The 13933-nt window shown below is 41.5% G+C and overlaps 1 protein-coding gene across 1 annotated transcript in view; it reads left to right on the top strand.

The window, feature by feature from the left end:
- The first annotated feature begins 5657 nt into the window (after positions 1-5657).
- Positions 5658-13933, top strand: part of nrg2a (neuregulin 2a) — a 69425-nt gene continuing 61149 nt past the window's right edge. The window contains exon 1 of the mRNA XM_070916957.1: positions 5658-6066. Within this exon, the coding sequence (XP_070773058.1) occupies positions 5658-6066 (409 nt within the window). The remainder of the gene's footprint in view (positions 6067-13933) is intronic.

The raw sequence follows: 13933 nt of genomic DNA, 5'->3' as shown, positions 1-13933 counted from the left end.
CACGAGAGGCACAAATGGAATAATAGCACTATTTTTAATCTTTGGCCTTGGGGCGACAGTCAAGCCAAGTTATTTTTGACTAGTCATCTCTGAAGGCATCTGATTTATGCCTTGAGTCCACAACTTAGTCGTGGATAATCACCATGCTATTTTCAATGTGTCATTACAGCCAGTCCTCGCCCAGGTGTCTCAGCTTGGTCTGAGTGCTGCTGACAGGCCTGCCGTAGATCTTAATGATCTAAGTGATGTCACTTATGTCAGAGCTGCTTTTTCTATAGCAGCATATCATAAAGTAGTTGCCTATAATTTGTATAAATCTATGTTAGATCGGCCTGAAAATAATACCCACAATTTGCTGTGCTCTTATTTCGCATGTTTAGACTTTCGTATGTTACATAAACAACAACATAAACTGTCATTGTATGAAAAGACCAAACCATCTTACAGACGGTGATGTGGCGTAATTGTTCACTTCAAAGGCGGAGCTTACAAGTAGCTGATAAATATTTCTCGTCTGAAATTTTGATAAATTCAAATTTTAATTATAGTAATTTTAAATTAAAGTACTCAATCAACACATTTTAATGGGCTACACACAACATTTACCTGTTATTGGTCACTTGGGCAAATGCTGTCCCCATGCTGGCGATACTTTCTCCACAGTAAAAAATCTTCCTTCTTGTCCACCTGCAAACAAATGTGACTGCGCAGACCTTTCACTCGAAGTATCTATTGTCTACATGTAGGCCAAGAGTTTTTATTTATTCAGCCTAAATTCGTTTGTGCCAATCTGCTATGGCATCATTTCTGAGCGTTTTAATAGGACTTTTGCATTTATTCATTCAAATCATATTCTATGAGAAAATGATAAATAAGGTTATTATTCTATTTGGAAAAGTTATTAATTTGTTTGCATGTGAAATAAATCAAATAAAATGTCTACATTAATATATAAGAATTGCAGGTATATTTTTTAGCACTGTGAAACAGCTATGTTTCGGGCCACATCTATATGGCTGTCCATAGATGCTGAATCTCATTTTAAACCACGCACGCCTTTTTTAGGCCGATATATCTTGAGGACTATTTGTGTGCGTAGTAAGCGTTCAATGTTGATGTGCGCTGGACTCCTCCCAGTCTAAATAAAACGGATGGCCAGCAGCCGTTTAAATAGGACGCTCTTTCAGAACTCCTCCAATCAATATTCGTTATTATCTTCACAAATGTTCATCTTAAAAGGGTGAGCATTGATACTTGAAAAATATACTTAGCTTAAAACAAGTGGATTATCTACTACTTACGATAGATGGGCCTATATGTAATTTGATCTGTGATTAGGTTTTTTTCAGGGTTTGTGGTCATTATTGTTTCAACATGTATATTATTTTACTTTTATTCATAGAAAAAAAGAAAGAAAATATATCACATTGACAGATTTGTTAAGAATAAACAAGAGACCAAGTTACTTTTTAACGTGGACATTTCTTCACTGCAGGCGTCCTGAAGGCCTGAGAGGAGTTCAATATGGTAGTCTAACCCAGAAACTACAGCACGTCAAATATGTTTACATCAATAGATACCGTTTTATTTATAATTAGTATAAATCTTGGTTATTGTCACACAGTGAAATATTAAGACACATTATTTAAAATGTTTTATATGTCAAATGTTGCTTTGCTCTTGTATATAAATACATTCAAAATGCCAAATCACCTTTTGTAATAAAGCTTCCCACAATTAATTGAGTACAACGTTGAAATAATCCTTAAGTTAATGAGCATATAAAACATAAAATAATATAAAATGGATATATATTGTGATATTGAGTCAGAATGCTGAAGAAAGGCGCAGGTGAACTAATTATTTCTATTTTATGCTCGTAATTATTAGGACAAAGTAAAGTATTTTTCACTTTATTTTCTATATGCTGTATTAGAGAGGCAAAATATTTGGATTAATGATTGGTAATATAACAACCATGAGCCTTAAAACGCTGTAATAAACACGCTAAGAAACAAGTCACGTTCATTTATTGAAAATCATAACTCCAAAATAACGTTTGGGCCAAAACTTTAAATTACTCTGCAAACTTATTTATTTAAGTATATTATATATATTATATATACATTTGTGCTGCTGTCTTACCTCCATGTGCATGAGCATGCCGGCCAGAAGTTACCATGGATTAGCTGATCTTTTTTTTATTTTTTTTTATTTTCTTACTTTCTTATTTAACCTTTGTCTACGTTTACATTTGTTATATAAACTCATATAAACATGCCTCGCTCTTAATGCCTCAAATGTCGCCCGGCCTCCTGATCAGCTCCACAGCAAGCACAAAATCCAGTAATGTTTGGGAAAGTAAAAAGGTGAGTAAATTATTGGTGATCTTAATAAGACAAAGCAACATTCACGTGAGCAAAAGGGAAGTAAAACTGAATAATAAAAACATGGCAATTTGTATAACTTGTCTCATTCTGACGTTCAGCATGACGTTGGCCTATTTGTGCAGAAATATATGCATTCTAGCCGTTTGGTTGGTTCATCCTCCACTTTCCTCGCTGTTACATTATTCCACGGCAGTCCATTATTTAATTATTCACGTTAGTTTATTTCTATTGCTATAGTTAAAGCAAAGCTGCAAATCACCTTATTGTGTCACTCTTTTGTGAAGGGCCGCTGTGATGCAGTATGCAGGATGAACACGAGCCTGGATGCATGCAAAATAGGCAAGTCATTCCTGAACTCAGACGGGGTCTTGTTGTTTTGGTATTAGATACTATGCATCCTGCGTAAGCTGGTATAAGTCCTTTCCTCTTGGGGCCTCAATTGTCCATATTAAAAAGTCCCATTTAGACTTTGAAATGACTTTCTAATCTAAAATCAAGCAGGTTACATTTCTGTCTAATTTACTTCGAGGCTATACAGAGCGTGTCTCTGCAGCGCTGTGGTTTATCAGCTGCTCCATCAGACCACAAACAACCTGTGAATTTAATTAATCTATATCATCAGTCAGTATTTTTCAGACCAATTTTAAATCATGAATATGAGTCAGTAAAAGCAGTTCTGTTCGGACGCCGAGGCCACGTCCAACGCAGATTTCAGCCTCAAAAAGGTGTCGTCGCAGTTTGTAAAACGGCAGCCGCTGTGATCACCTCACAAAGTTTTGCCCTACATCCCGACACAGGAATGCCGTGGCGCTGCTCCAAACGCAGCTCCATTATTATTTCCGAACAGACGCACGGCCGCACAACGCTGTATGTTCTGCTTCTGTAAACTCTGCGAGGCAATGCCGTATGTGCTTGTCTGCACGTTAGGACACTTGAATGCTGCAGGACGGTGACCATCCGAATGACATAATAAATAAAGCGTCATTCCACCATGCGAGATCCCACAACCTACCTTACACCGCTCAGTCTGCAGCAGGGGCGCCTCAGAGCCTCGTCGGCGTGCCGCAGAAGACGAGACGAGGCAAAAGACACATGAGAATACGCTCGGAGGCCTTTGTGACAGCGCCGCGGACCGCTTCTGCTTGCTTCACAAGATGGACAAGAAACGGCGAGTCGTGGCACGGAGAGCGACACACGCACAAGTTCAACGCCGCACGCTTCACCTCTGATGTCAACACGCACTGTGGGAACACGGTGGACGCGCGCCCCCCCTTGGCGTTATTGAGGAACTGCAGCTTTGCCTTCTGGTGGTAACAGGTAGGGCAACCCTTTATTTGCAACTGTAATGGAGGGCAGTGTCTAAAGAAGTAAGGGGGCATTGCTACTATCAGCACCCTGTTACAAGCACAGTTGGGATGTTATGAGCTGAGTCTCCCTTTACAGGCTGAATCTTTCAGGGAATAAGTGTTACACGCGTGCACATGCCCTGTGCGTCTATTCTGTGTTGCTTAAAAAGCACATTGGCAATTCTTGTTACAGGAAAGAGGACTTCCGTTCACTAAGTAATAAATGGCTTTATGCCTGTGTCTTACATCAGCACTCCATAGGCCTAATTTATATATAGTTTCAGCACCACGGAGAGCAGCCAGGGCTGTGTCAGATCTACAAGACATGCGGATAAATGAAGACATAAGTAAGTCAGTCCACATCGAGCACATTTTGTTGGACAAAATTCAGATTTGGTGCCCTGATTTTCACACATCACACAGCAAAGTTAGTACCTTTGCTGTGTGATTTACAGCAGCATTTACAGCAAGTACGTGTCAAATCGCTCATAAATACACTGTGGTCAGCAGATGTCGCTCTTTGTGAATTCTGTCAGTACAACATCCTGTATCCGCATTCTGTTTGGCATTTAGGCTCAACCAAAGCAAACCATCACAATCATAACTTGACCTAAACATTGCCATTGATGACGATCAAACGCATTGATGTTCATGTATGTTACATTATGCTTCTTGGTGTGGTCTAATCTTTTGTCAAAGTGCTCTATATTATAATAAGAGCAAATGCAATTAGAATTGTAAAAACACTTTCACCGAATATTCTCCTACTAAGGTGGTTTAAAACTGTGTTTCTCTGCTTTGGACTTCAATGTTGCTGCTGTTTTAGCTGTATGGATTTAATGCGGTGCTTCAACATCAGTTTTTTTTTTGAGGCAGAGCAGCGAATGTGACCTGAATGCAGGGCATGACTTAATGGGATGAGACGCAAAACTCATTCAAAACAGTCTCTTGAAGAATCTGAAATGCTTTCGCAGCCTTAGTCATCGCAGCCATATGATTTTTCTAGGCCCACCGGACTATATGCGGCTGCATTTTTTAATGTGAATCTATTTCTTTTTTTTCTTTGGAGTAATGCCTTGGTTACAGTAAGATGCGATTTTGAGGAGGGACAGTCATGGATTTAGGATTTCGTTTGTTTCCTTAATAACGTGAGATCACCGCTGATAAAACACCATGGAGTGATTGGCATACAGGAACTGGGTTTTGGGAGTGAGGAGATCGACCCTTTGGTCCATCGGTTGCCTGTATATCAGTGCTCCAATCCTGCGTTTTTGTTGACGGAGCCCCTTGGCAATCGGCATTATTTTCTCTCCGTCTGTGGCTAGTGGGGGAGGCGGAGAGAGAGCCGCGGTGGAAGGCGCCGTATTAGCGTTATAGCTGCCGACCAGAAATATTGCTGTATCTTTTTGGAATGAAACGCGGCTTATGTTTTGCGACCGGACTACCAAACTTGTGGTTCACTGCAGCATTTTGCGTCTTTTCCCTCCGCTGCAGATGATACAGAAAACCATCATAGCTGTACCCCATCACTGCAATTTTTGGGCAAAGATAAGAGTGGCGTCGTCTTGCAGTTAAGGCTACTATGGCAGCATAGGGGGCATCTTCTGGAGGGGAGAATCCGCCAATTCCTTGCTAAGCCTATCTACAATGCCTTATTATTAGCAGAAAGCAGTGACTGGATTTGAAACCCAGCATCATCCCGCGGTTTCCCCGTTTCAAAGCTGCTGTTTACCCATTAAAAATCACTCGAAAAAGCAGCGGATCCCGATGGCATGGACACTTATGCAAGGTCTGCCGCGCTGCCGTGCTACTGGAGCCTACTTGCTGTCTCTTCATTCAACCCAGCTCCATCGCCATCGCCCCGCAGCCGAGAGAGCCCTGCCGCAACGCGACCAGCGACCACCGAGCCAAAGCAGGCGGCATGAGGCTTGATTCAGTGCATTTATCCATGCTGGTCATCGGGGTCTCATTCGCCTGCTACTCCCCGAGTTTGAATTCCCTGCAGGACCAGGCTTACAAATCCGCCGTGGTGATCGAGGGCAAGGTGCAGTCTACGCCTGTGAACGTCTCCGCGGAGCCCTACCGTGTGAATGTCAAAGTGCTGGATGTTTGGCCCCTAAACAGCGGGGGTCTGGAGCGAGAACAGCTCGTCACCGTGGGGGAATTTGGATCTGAGGCTCCGTGCACCAAAGTGAAGAAGAACCACAAGTACATTTTTTTCATGGACCCCACTGACGAGCCCTTGGTTTTCAAGGCATCGTTTGCGCCTCTGGACACGAGTGCAAAGAACCTAAAAAAGGATGTTGGGAAGATCTTGTGTGAGGACTGCGGTAAGTTAATGTATTGTGGATTACCGGTGAAGTCCAACCCGGAAGAATGCACGGTCTGTTAACAGCCCCTGGTTTAGGGCTTTTGGTAACATGCACTCTGGTGAATTGTGGTTATTATGGCCACAGCATGGTTTGGAGTCAGTGGGTACCAGATAGGTGCCTAAGGGGCGTCTATGCAGCAATTTTCGACAACTCTCGCAGGCTCCCATAGCCCACATGATCAATCAAACTCTCTTTCTCTCTCCCATTCTCTTTCCCCTGAACTGCATCAGACATGCGCCTCGCACTGTTGCTTATGAGGAATTGCAGTTTGTGTGTGTATCGAACTATATCCGCATCCTGTAAACCCGCATTAGGCTCCACTTTAAACGTTTTAGGCACCTTCGAATGCATATTTTACTTCATGTGCTTCCTATGCAGATCTCTATTTCCCTAAATTGTCGCGGCTTCTCATATGAACATCGAGCACATGGGTTTCCTGAACCCGGTACAATTTCAGGACCGGGGACAGCGGCCTGTATCGCCGGTGTCACGTGAGGAAAATCACGCTGTCCTAAGCAAATTGGTTCCTAGGCTATATTTAGGCCCACGCCCCGCTTTAATGCTTTAATACCCCACACTTATCGTAGTCCAAGTCCTGTATGGACATATGTATCTTCAGTGCAGGCAGAGGGCTAGCAGTGTGTGTGTTGTGGTCCTAACCTGAAATCACTGGGGATTGTTGCTGAAAATATCAAATGATCAACTTTACCAGCCAACACTTCTTTAGATTTTATAGATTGTTGCACACGTAGTTCAGGAATGGACTTCGGTCAGTAGATGTCGCCCTTAGGGAGTCATTTTAAAATCACACCAGGCACCTTTTGTTTGTAATAAGGCGTTATTTATTTATTTTTTACTGTATGTATTGTCACTGCTATTTAAATGTATTTATATTGTTTCAGTGGACAAAGATTTCCCTTTCTTTCTCCCACGTGGCTTAATGTGAGATGAAAATCAAGGCTGATCATTTTGTTTAGGCTGTGGAAGTTATTGATTAAGAACAACGCAGCATGATGTTGCACTGGTGTTGATGCAGTAGGCTGCACACAAGTACATTTATTACTTTGCATGTGTATGTTGATGCACAGACACACAAATTAGTGTGTGTTGTTTTGTTCATGGGGGGTTCTGTTCTCACTAGATTTGCCAGAGCCACTTGTCAAGAGCTCAAATGTCACAGAGAGTGTCTTTCTTGCTCTTCACCGGGGTAAAATGAGTCTCTACTACTTTAAATATAAAGTAGTGTCAGTGTCTGGTAACTTAAACATCTCTCGGTGCTTGTCACCGAGCCACTCCTTTACTCGTGTCTACAACGTAAGTCCCACGCTGGTCAGCCTGCAACACAACCTCAAAATGTGAGGCAGCTCGTCTTCCATACTTTGAATGTTTTGAGCCAATTAGTGCATATGTCACACCTATGATAAAAATGACTACATACATTTGTACTTCCACTTGAGTGTTTGTGGCTCAGAACATGATGTGTGCCCTGGTCTGCAGCCTTCTTAAATCCTCTTAGCCTGTACTCATGAGACACAAATGCTCCCCTCTCTTCTTGATTTTGCCACACTCACTCTGGCTTTTAAATTCATCATCCCATTAGAGAGGCAACACAAAATGTGCCTTATTACCTCTCAAGTTACTCGAACAGCCCAAGCGTCCCCCGTCAATTCTTCTACCACTTAGCTCGTCAGTGACGTGATCAAACTGGCACAGCCGCCTCACTGTATTACCTGAGAGAGTTGCCACGCCCGCTTTCTGGGCCTCTGTAGATCTCTTTTATTCTGTTTAAAATGCCCAACAACATAGCTGGTGTTGCTCTGGTGGGCCATTGTGATTGAGGGGCTTCTTACTCAGTGTAATTGATCTCATCACTGTTTCTTTCCTGACCCTGCCTCCTCCCCAGTCATGCCATTTTCAACATAGCCTTTCATACAGACAGATAAACAGTCAGTCCCTTGACATCGTCTTGTCCCTTTGAGCGCCCTCTTTCATTCAGCAGGGACTCCAGATCAACTGCGTTCACTTGACTGCCTCTTGCCCTCATATTAAATTCCCTAACACCGTATCAATGCATCTATATTATGGGCCATTGGGTTATGTCTTGGCCTTGAACATCTGCATAAGCAGCGTTGTCAGGGCCCAAACACTGATTCCAGGCCCAATTAGCACACATCCCAAACTTGCCTTGAATCCCTCTCGTGCAGTGGTACACAAGCTCCCAAGTGTGTGAACCAGGGGACTGAACGCACATTCTGTACAGTTCTCACAGTGATGCAGTTGTTGTCTTACGGTTCCTAAGGGCTGCCTGAATAACAGGCTACCTACAGTTCTTACCACCTGCACCCCTTCCTCAGGACTCAGTCAGCAGGGAGTTCTGCCAAAGAAGAAGAGAAAACACCAAGAAATACTGTTCTTCTGATACAGAGTACAACAAAACATATGCAAAGACAGGCTCATGTTAAGCTATCAAATCTGTCCCTCAAGCAGATCATGTTGTATCTGACTGAAACTGCAACATCATCTCTGACATTATTGTACTGTAAAGAAAAGAAAGAGTAAAGACATCTCAGTCAAGCACTGTATCTTAGTGTTAGCACATGACAGGAAGTATTTCCTGGAAGCCCAGTGCTGCATTGTGACAAGTCACTGATGATGACAAAACACCATCGACTTTAAGAGGAAGTTTGCCTAACATTTAACACATTTAGCATATTTGACATTTGTTTCACAGAATAAATAACGGTATGGAAGTACTGAACCAGGAGGCCGACACCTCTACGTACATGTTTTTGTCTGTTTGTGCAAGTGATATCTTATCCATTCAGACACTGAGTCCTTTTCTATGACAGAAGACTGTTAGTAGTTAGCATTAGCAGCTTTGTTGATTGTGTGCTGGGTTACATGCCATGTACTGCTTTTTTATCAAGTGAGGGTATGAGATGACATGACATCTACCTTAATGAGAGTGGGTATGTTTTCAATTGGAGTGGAGTCTGACATTGCCGTACTTAGAACTGTAATTTTAAGTGTGTCACATCTGCCGTTTAGCTCTTACTATTTAGCATAACAATAGTGTTTTTGTCCTTCATGGCTCAGTCTAAATCAAAAGTCTGCATAATGAAACAAATGTGGTAAGTGAGGCCCCTAGCTTTTTGTCTATCCAAAGACCCCATGGAGGAGACCTACATTATTGCATTTTCTGTGTGCATGTGTGTGGGTGTGTGCAGACTGGTGGGAGCATTGAATCAGTAAAAGACAGCACAAATCGGTGCAACACTTACGCACAATAAAAGGTCATCTGAGTGGAGGAGTAACACATCGCCCTAAAACCGCCTTCATACTCGTAATTAACAGACGTGCAAGTCATTCTCACTCTTGTGAGTATTTATTTATGCTCATTAAGCCCGTTTATTCCTCTGATGTAAATTAATGTAACAATGTTGTTGTGAATGCACACTCTGTCACTAATCTGTCACTGTGAAGTCCCACTGTATGCAGGTCGCAGCTGCTGCATTGAGGTGGTAGACAGGCAGAATTTTGCCCTGAGCTATGCATCTTTCTGTGAAGTGAGAGAGTTCCTAAGAAGAGCTAGACATAGAACATGAATGACAGCTGCTGATGGATACTGGGTTCCCACAAGTTTGTCTGGCGGCAGTATGAATCAACAAGCATCTTCAGGTTGGTCACCTAATAGCACATTCAAGGGCAATTTAGCAAACAGTTTTTGACTGTGACAAAGGTGCTAATTTACTGTATTTCACCACCGAGATTATTGTCGTGTACAGGATGTGTGTTTGTTCAGATAAGAATGATTGAAGTGTTTTCGGCTGTCAGTGCTGTAGTGTCTCTAGCCCAGGGCAGAGGTACAGGCTAATGAGATTGACCAGCTGGAAGCATGGATTTGTTTCGACTGAGGTTATGCTGTGTGTTTGTGTGGACTGTTTTCTATGTTCACTGGGTCATTGATGTAGACTTTCTGCCCTGCTGAATCTCCGCTCGGCTGCTCTACTCCGACAAGATAGCTTGATGTATATTTATAAGATGTATGAAAAAAAAGGGCACGGCCATTTTCAGTAATTGGCCCCTCATTTTCCTCTCCTATTAGACACTTTCTCACAATCACTCAGATTTGTACTCCACATTTCTAAAGACATCATTTTACAAGCTATCATTATGGCAGAGTGAGCATATTGGGTCTCTGTCTTTTGTGTCTACAAAAGTCACAGCTCTGCAGTGACAGACCAGCTTTCATGGTAGAGGTGAGGCTTGCTGATTCGGGTCATGGTTGATACCTGTTTGCAGAGCACACCTGTTACAAAGCAGATGTGTGACGAGAGTAAGTGGTGTGCCTGGAGCCTTTCAGTCGCTGGGCATTAATACCCCTTAGAAATATCAAATCAGGGGGGTTTCATCAGGTGGTGTTTGTGATTGTTGCTGCCCAGTGTTATGCTACAACGTGTGTGGGACAAAAAGCAGCCTCTGTCTTTTCACAGTTTAACAAAGATTCAAATAATCAACTATATTTGCCTTGTACAACGTTATGAAATAAAAGAAGATTCATAACAAAATGAATTCCTTCTTTGCAGAGACATGATTGCCACATATTTGTTTGATAGTAGTATTGTGTGAACCAATATTTTGTGTAGTTCACTAGTTGATTCTCTTAAGAATGATGCATATTTGTTGGGGTTAGATGACTAATACAGGAGTGAGGGATTTAAATTCCTGTTCTGCTCCAACTTTGGTCTTCTCAGCATTTTACTTTGAAGCGCTTTACATTCAGCAGTCCTTTCAAATTGCATCAGTCCAGGCTTCATACACATTATCCATCCATTATCTATCCACATTTTCTGCCTCATATTTTCTTAACTGGACTTACAGCCCTTACAGTATAATCATGTGTCTTAATATTTATGTACATCCCCACCACTAATTTGATATTAATAGCATGTGCGTTTAAATCAAATATAATTTCCATCGGCTCTACAAAGGGATAACTCCCTCATGTTCCCACAGGATGAGAAATAGAGTTTCTATTGGTGTTTGTTTGCTTTGTTCCCGCCTCCTTTACATGCAGCATTGTGATTGCTGGAGTGCAGTTTGAATCTGAAACTGCGCAGTGCGCCCAGTCAGAGGAGAGAGCTCGAGGCTATAGCACGAGACAATCCAGGCTGTCGTGTGGCAGGTGCTTTACCTTCTGTGATTGTAATGTTATGGCGCCAGTATAAATTAAACACGGCGATTGTTCAGCAGTATGAAACACACAGCTGTCCTGGTGCTGGCTAACTCACTACAAACCAGGAACTGAAATTGTTTTGCTCAGGTTAGCACTTTACAAACATGTTATGTTACATATCAGCGATTTCACATTATACTAGTTAGCTAGTATACTTAGCTACCATTAACAGATAATGTAGTTAGCTAGCAAACTAAATGTTGTGACATGGTGTGCTGCAGGGGGATTTAGTGCTATTATTAGTAATTACATTAACTGCTGTTCCAAACAAGAGGAGCATTAGTAATACTTCCAGGTTTGCTATTCCATCTTCCCCAGTTTCGAATCCCATCTGTGCGGCCACTGTAAAATACAATGAATGCATTGCAATTTAGGAGTACTGCTAAACGTATTCAGAATCAGAAATACTTTATTGATCCCTGGGGGGTGAAACAGGTTTACTGTAGTTAACGTTGCAATTAATTATTTTCTGATGACTGAACCTCCTGCAATATTTCCTCTTAATTCAGCAGTGTGGATTAGCATCATGGACGCCAAGAAAGGGAGGGACATAAGATCTTATTTCTTGGTAAATGTAAGTAGCTAAATGGTTAGCTCACTTGCGTTACATCTGTCAGCAAATAACATTTGCGAGTAAGCTCATGCTTGGTGAGTTCATTTATTATCTAGTGTTGTATTGCAGAAGTTTCCTTCAGTTTCATAACTAGTATGGCAAATTAGGAATTACATTCATTTTCATTTAACTGTGTTGTTAAAACAGACCTCAGAGAGAGACAGAAAAAGAAAGAGCAAAAGCCCAGGCCGGGCAGGTAAAGAGAACGGGTAAGAATTTGCACTATGAGCTGTAATGTTACCTCAAAGAGCACATCATTCTAATTTGAACATTGTTGTAAACCAATTTCTCTCATCGCTCATTATAAATGCATGAACAGAGTTTTTTTTTTTTAACGAAGGTGTATCACTTAGTGGTTGTCAGACCTGTGCGCTGTAATGTTATCTCATGGAGCACATCTTTCTGATGTAATTGTTAAAATATTTATCCCATGTGCAAGACCAAAACTAGGCAAATATTGTTGTCGGTGACAGTGTAACTGGTTGTCTATACAGGCATCAGAGACAGATAGAGGTAGACAGACAGACAGACAGAGAGAGGAAGAGCAACAGAGGCCAGGCCAGGCAGAGAGAGGAGAAAGAGGTGACCAGGTAAGCATTTCAACTGTGAGCTGTAATCTCCAGACCCCCAGCCAAATCTAGGTCCCCACCACTTTACGAATCAAACCTATACCCTTGTGTATGTAAACAAATACATAGACAATGGACAATCCAATTGTCTTTAGCTAAGTGTGCAGCATCTACTGCTGCTATATAGTTAATACAGCCCTGCAATGATCAGGGTAAAGCCACGGTGTGTATTAAGAGGATCTAGTCTACTGTAGACCAGTTAGATAAGCTGTTTTTTATATCACTCCAACCTGTTAATACATTTCAAGGCTTTCATGCAAACGTACCATTCGTAGCTTACTGAAATATCTGCTAAAAAAAATACTGTTTTGTCCCCTAAGCATAGACTCTTTAGTTGCAACCACATTTTATATGAAGAGAGACATTTCTGTTTTGGTAGTTGTTGAAACATATGTTCCTCCATTTTCTTTTTCTTCACATGCGATTTTGGAATTGTACTTGCAAAGCCATACCTTACGACGAACGAGTAGCTTACAACAATGTGCTGATGAATGTTGCGTGCTGTTGGAATAGCTTGTCTCCTTCCTTTGGTTTCATTGGACTTTTGAACATGGTTGAACACAAGCTTTGGCAGATAAAAGTCTTCGCAAATGAGGCAAATTAACACTTAAATTGTTTTAAAATGTAGATACAATCATCATTTGTAAAGAGCTTTAGCCTAGCCTAACCTAACTTAACACTGTGCTCCTAGCTAATGTAAAAGCCAGCATATCAAAGCAAAATCCAACAACTGTAAATAATAAGTGTAAGATTTACAATGGAACTTAATGCTAGAGGTTTTTTCATCCAGGTCAATCATGAGTCAGAGTTTTGGATGTCAAAGCCAAAGTCCAGATATGTGTTAGCAAACAGTTGCCTTATTCATCCAGCTGACATGAAGCAACATTAGCAATCATGTGGAGTCTTCTTTGTTTTGGTCTCTATGTGCTGCAAAAAGTACAAGGGTTTTTAGTTTGCTAGATGGTTCTTCAGTAGCTAGCTAGTCGCTAACTTTGTCTGTCTGCCGTTTGGTGCTGGGCAGGTGGTGTACATTCAGTTTATTGAACCTTTTTCGGTAAGAACAGCTTCACGGCTACTGGAGCAGTAAAGTGGACCTGTGATGTAGATTTTGCATCAAAGTTTGTAGTTCAAAGATTGTTAGCCATTAGCAACATACTTAATTAGGGAAGACACGTCATCTTTATGACAGCTAATATAAAATAATCTCATGTAGCCAGACCTCTGTCTCCACAGTTCACTGTGGTTTAGAGAGGTGATGGCACATTAGTTATTTAGAAAATGGCTTAGAGAAAGTGGGCTCTAGTGCTACTTGACACTAATAAAGTGATGCAAGAGAGAACTAGCTTG

Source organism: Enoplosus armatus, chromosome 13, assembly GCF_043641665.1.
Source record: "Enoplosus armatus isolate fEnoArm2 chromosome 13, fEnoArm2.hap1, whole genome shotgun sequence".
NCBI lineage: Eukaryota > Metazoa > Chordata > Actinopteri > Centrarchiformes > Enoplosidae > Enoplosus > Enoplosus armatus.
Note: the sequence above shows the minus strand (reverse complement) of the source record. Positions and strands in the feature narration are given on the sequence as shown.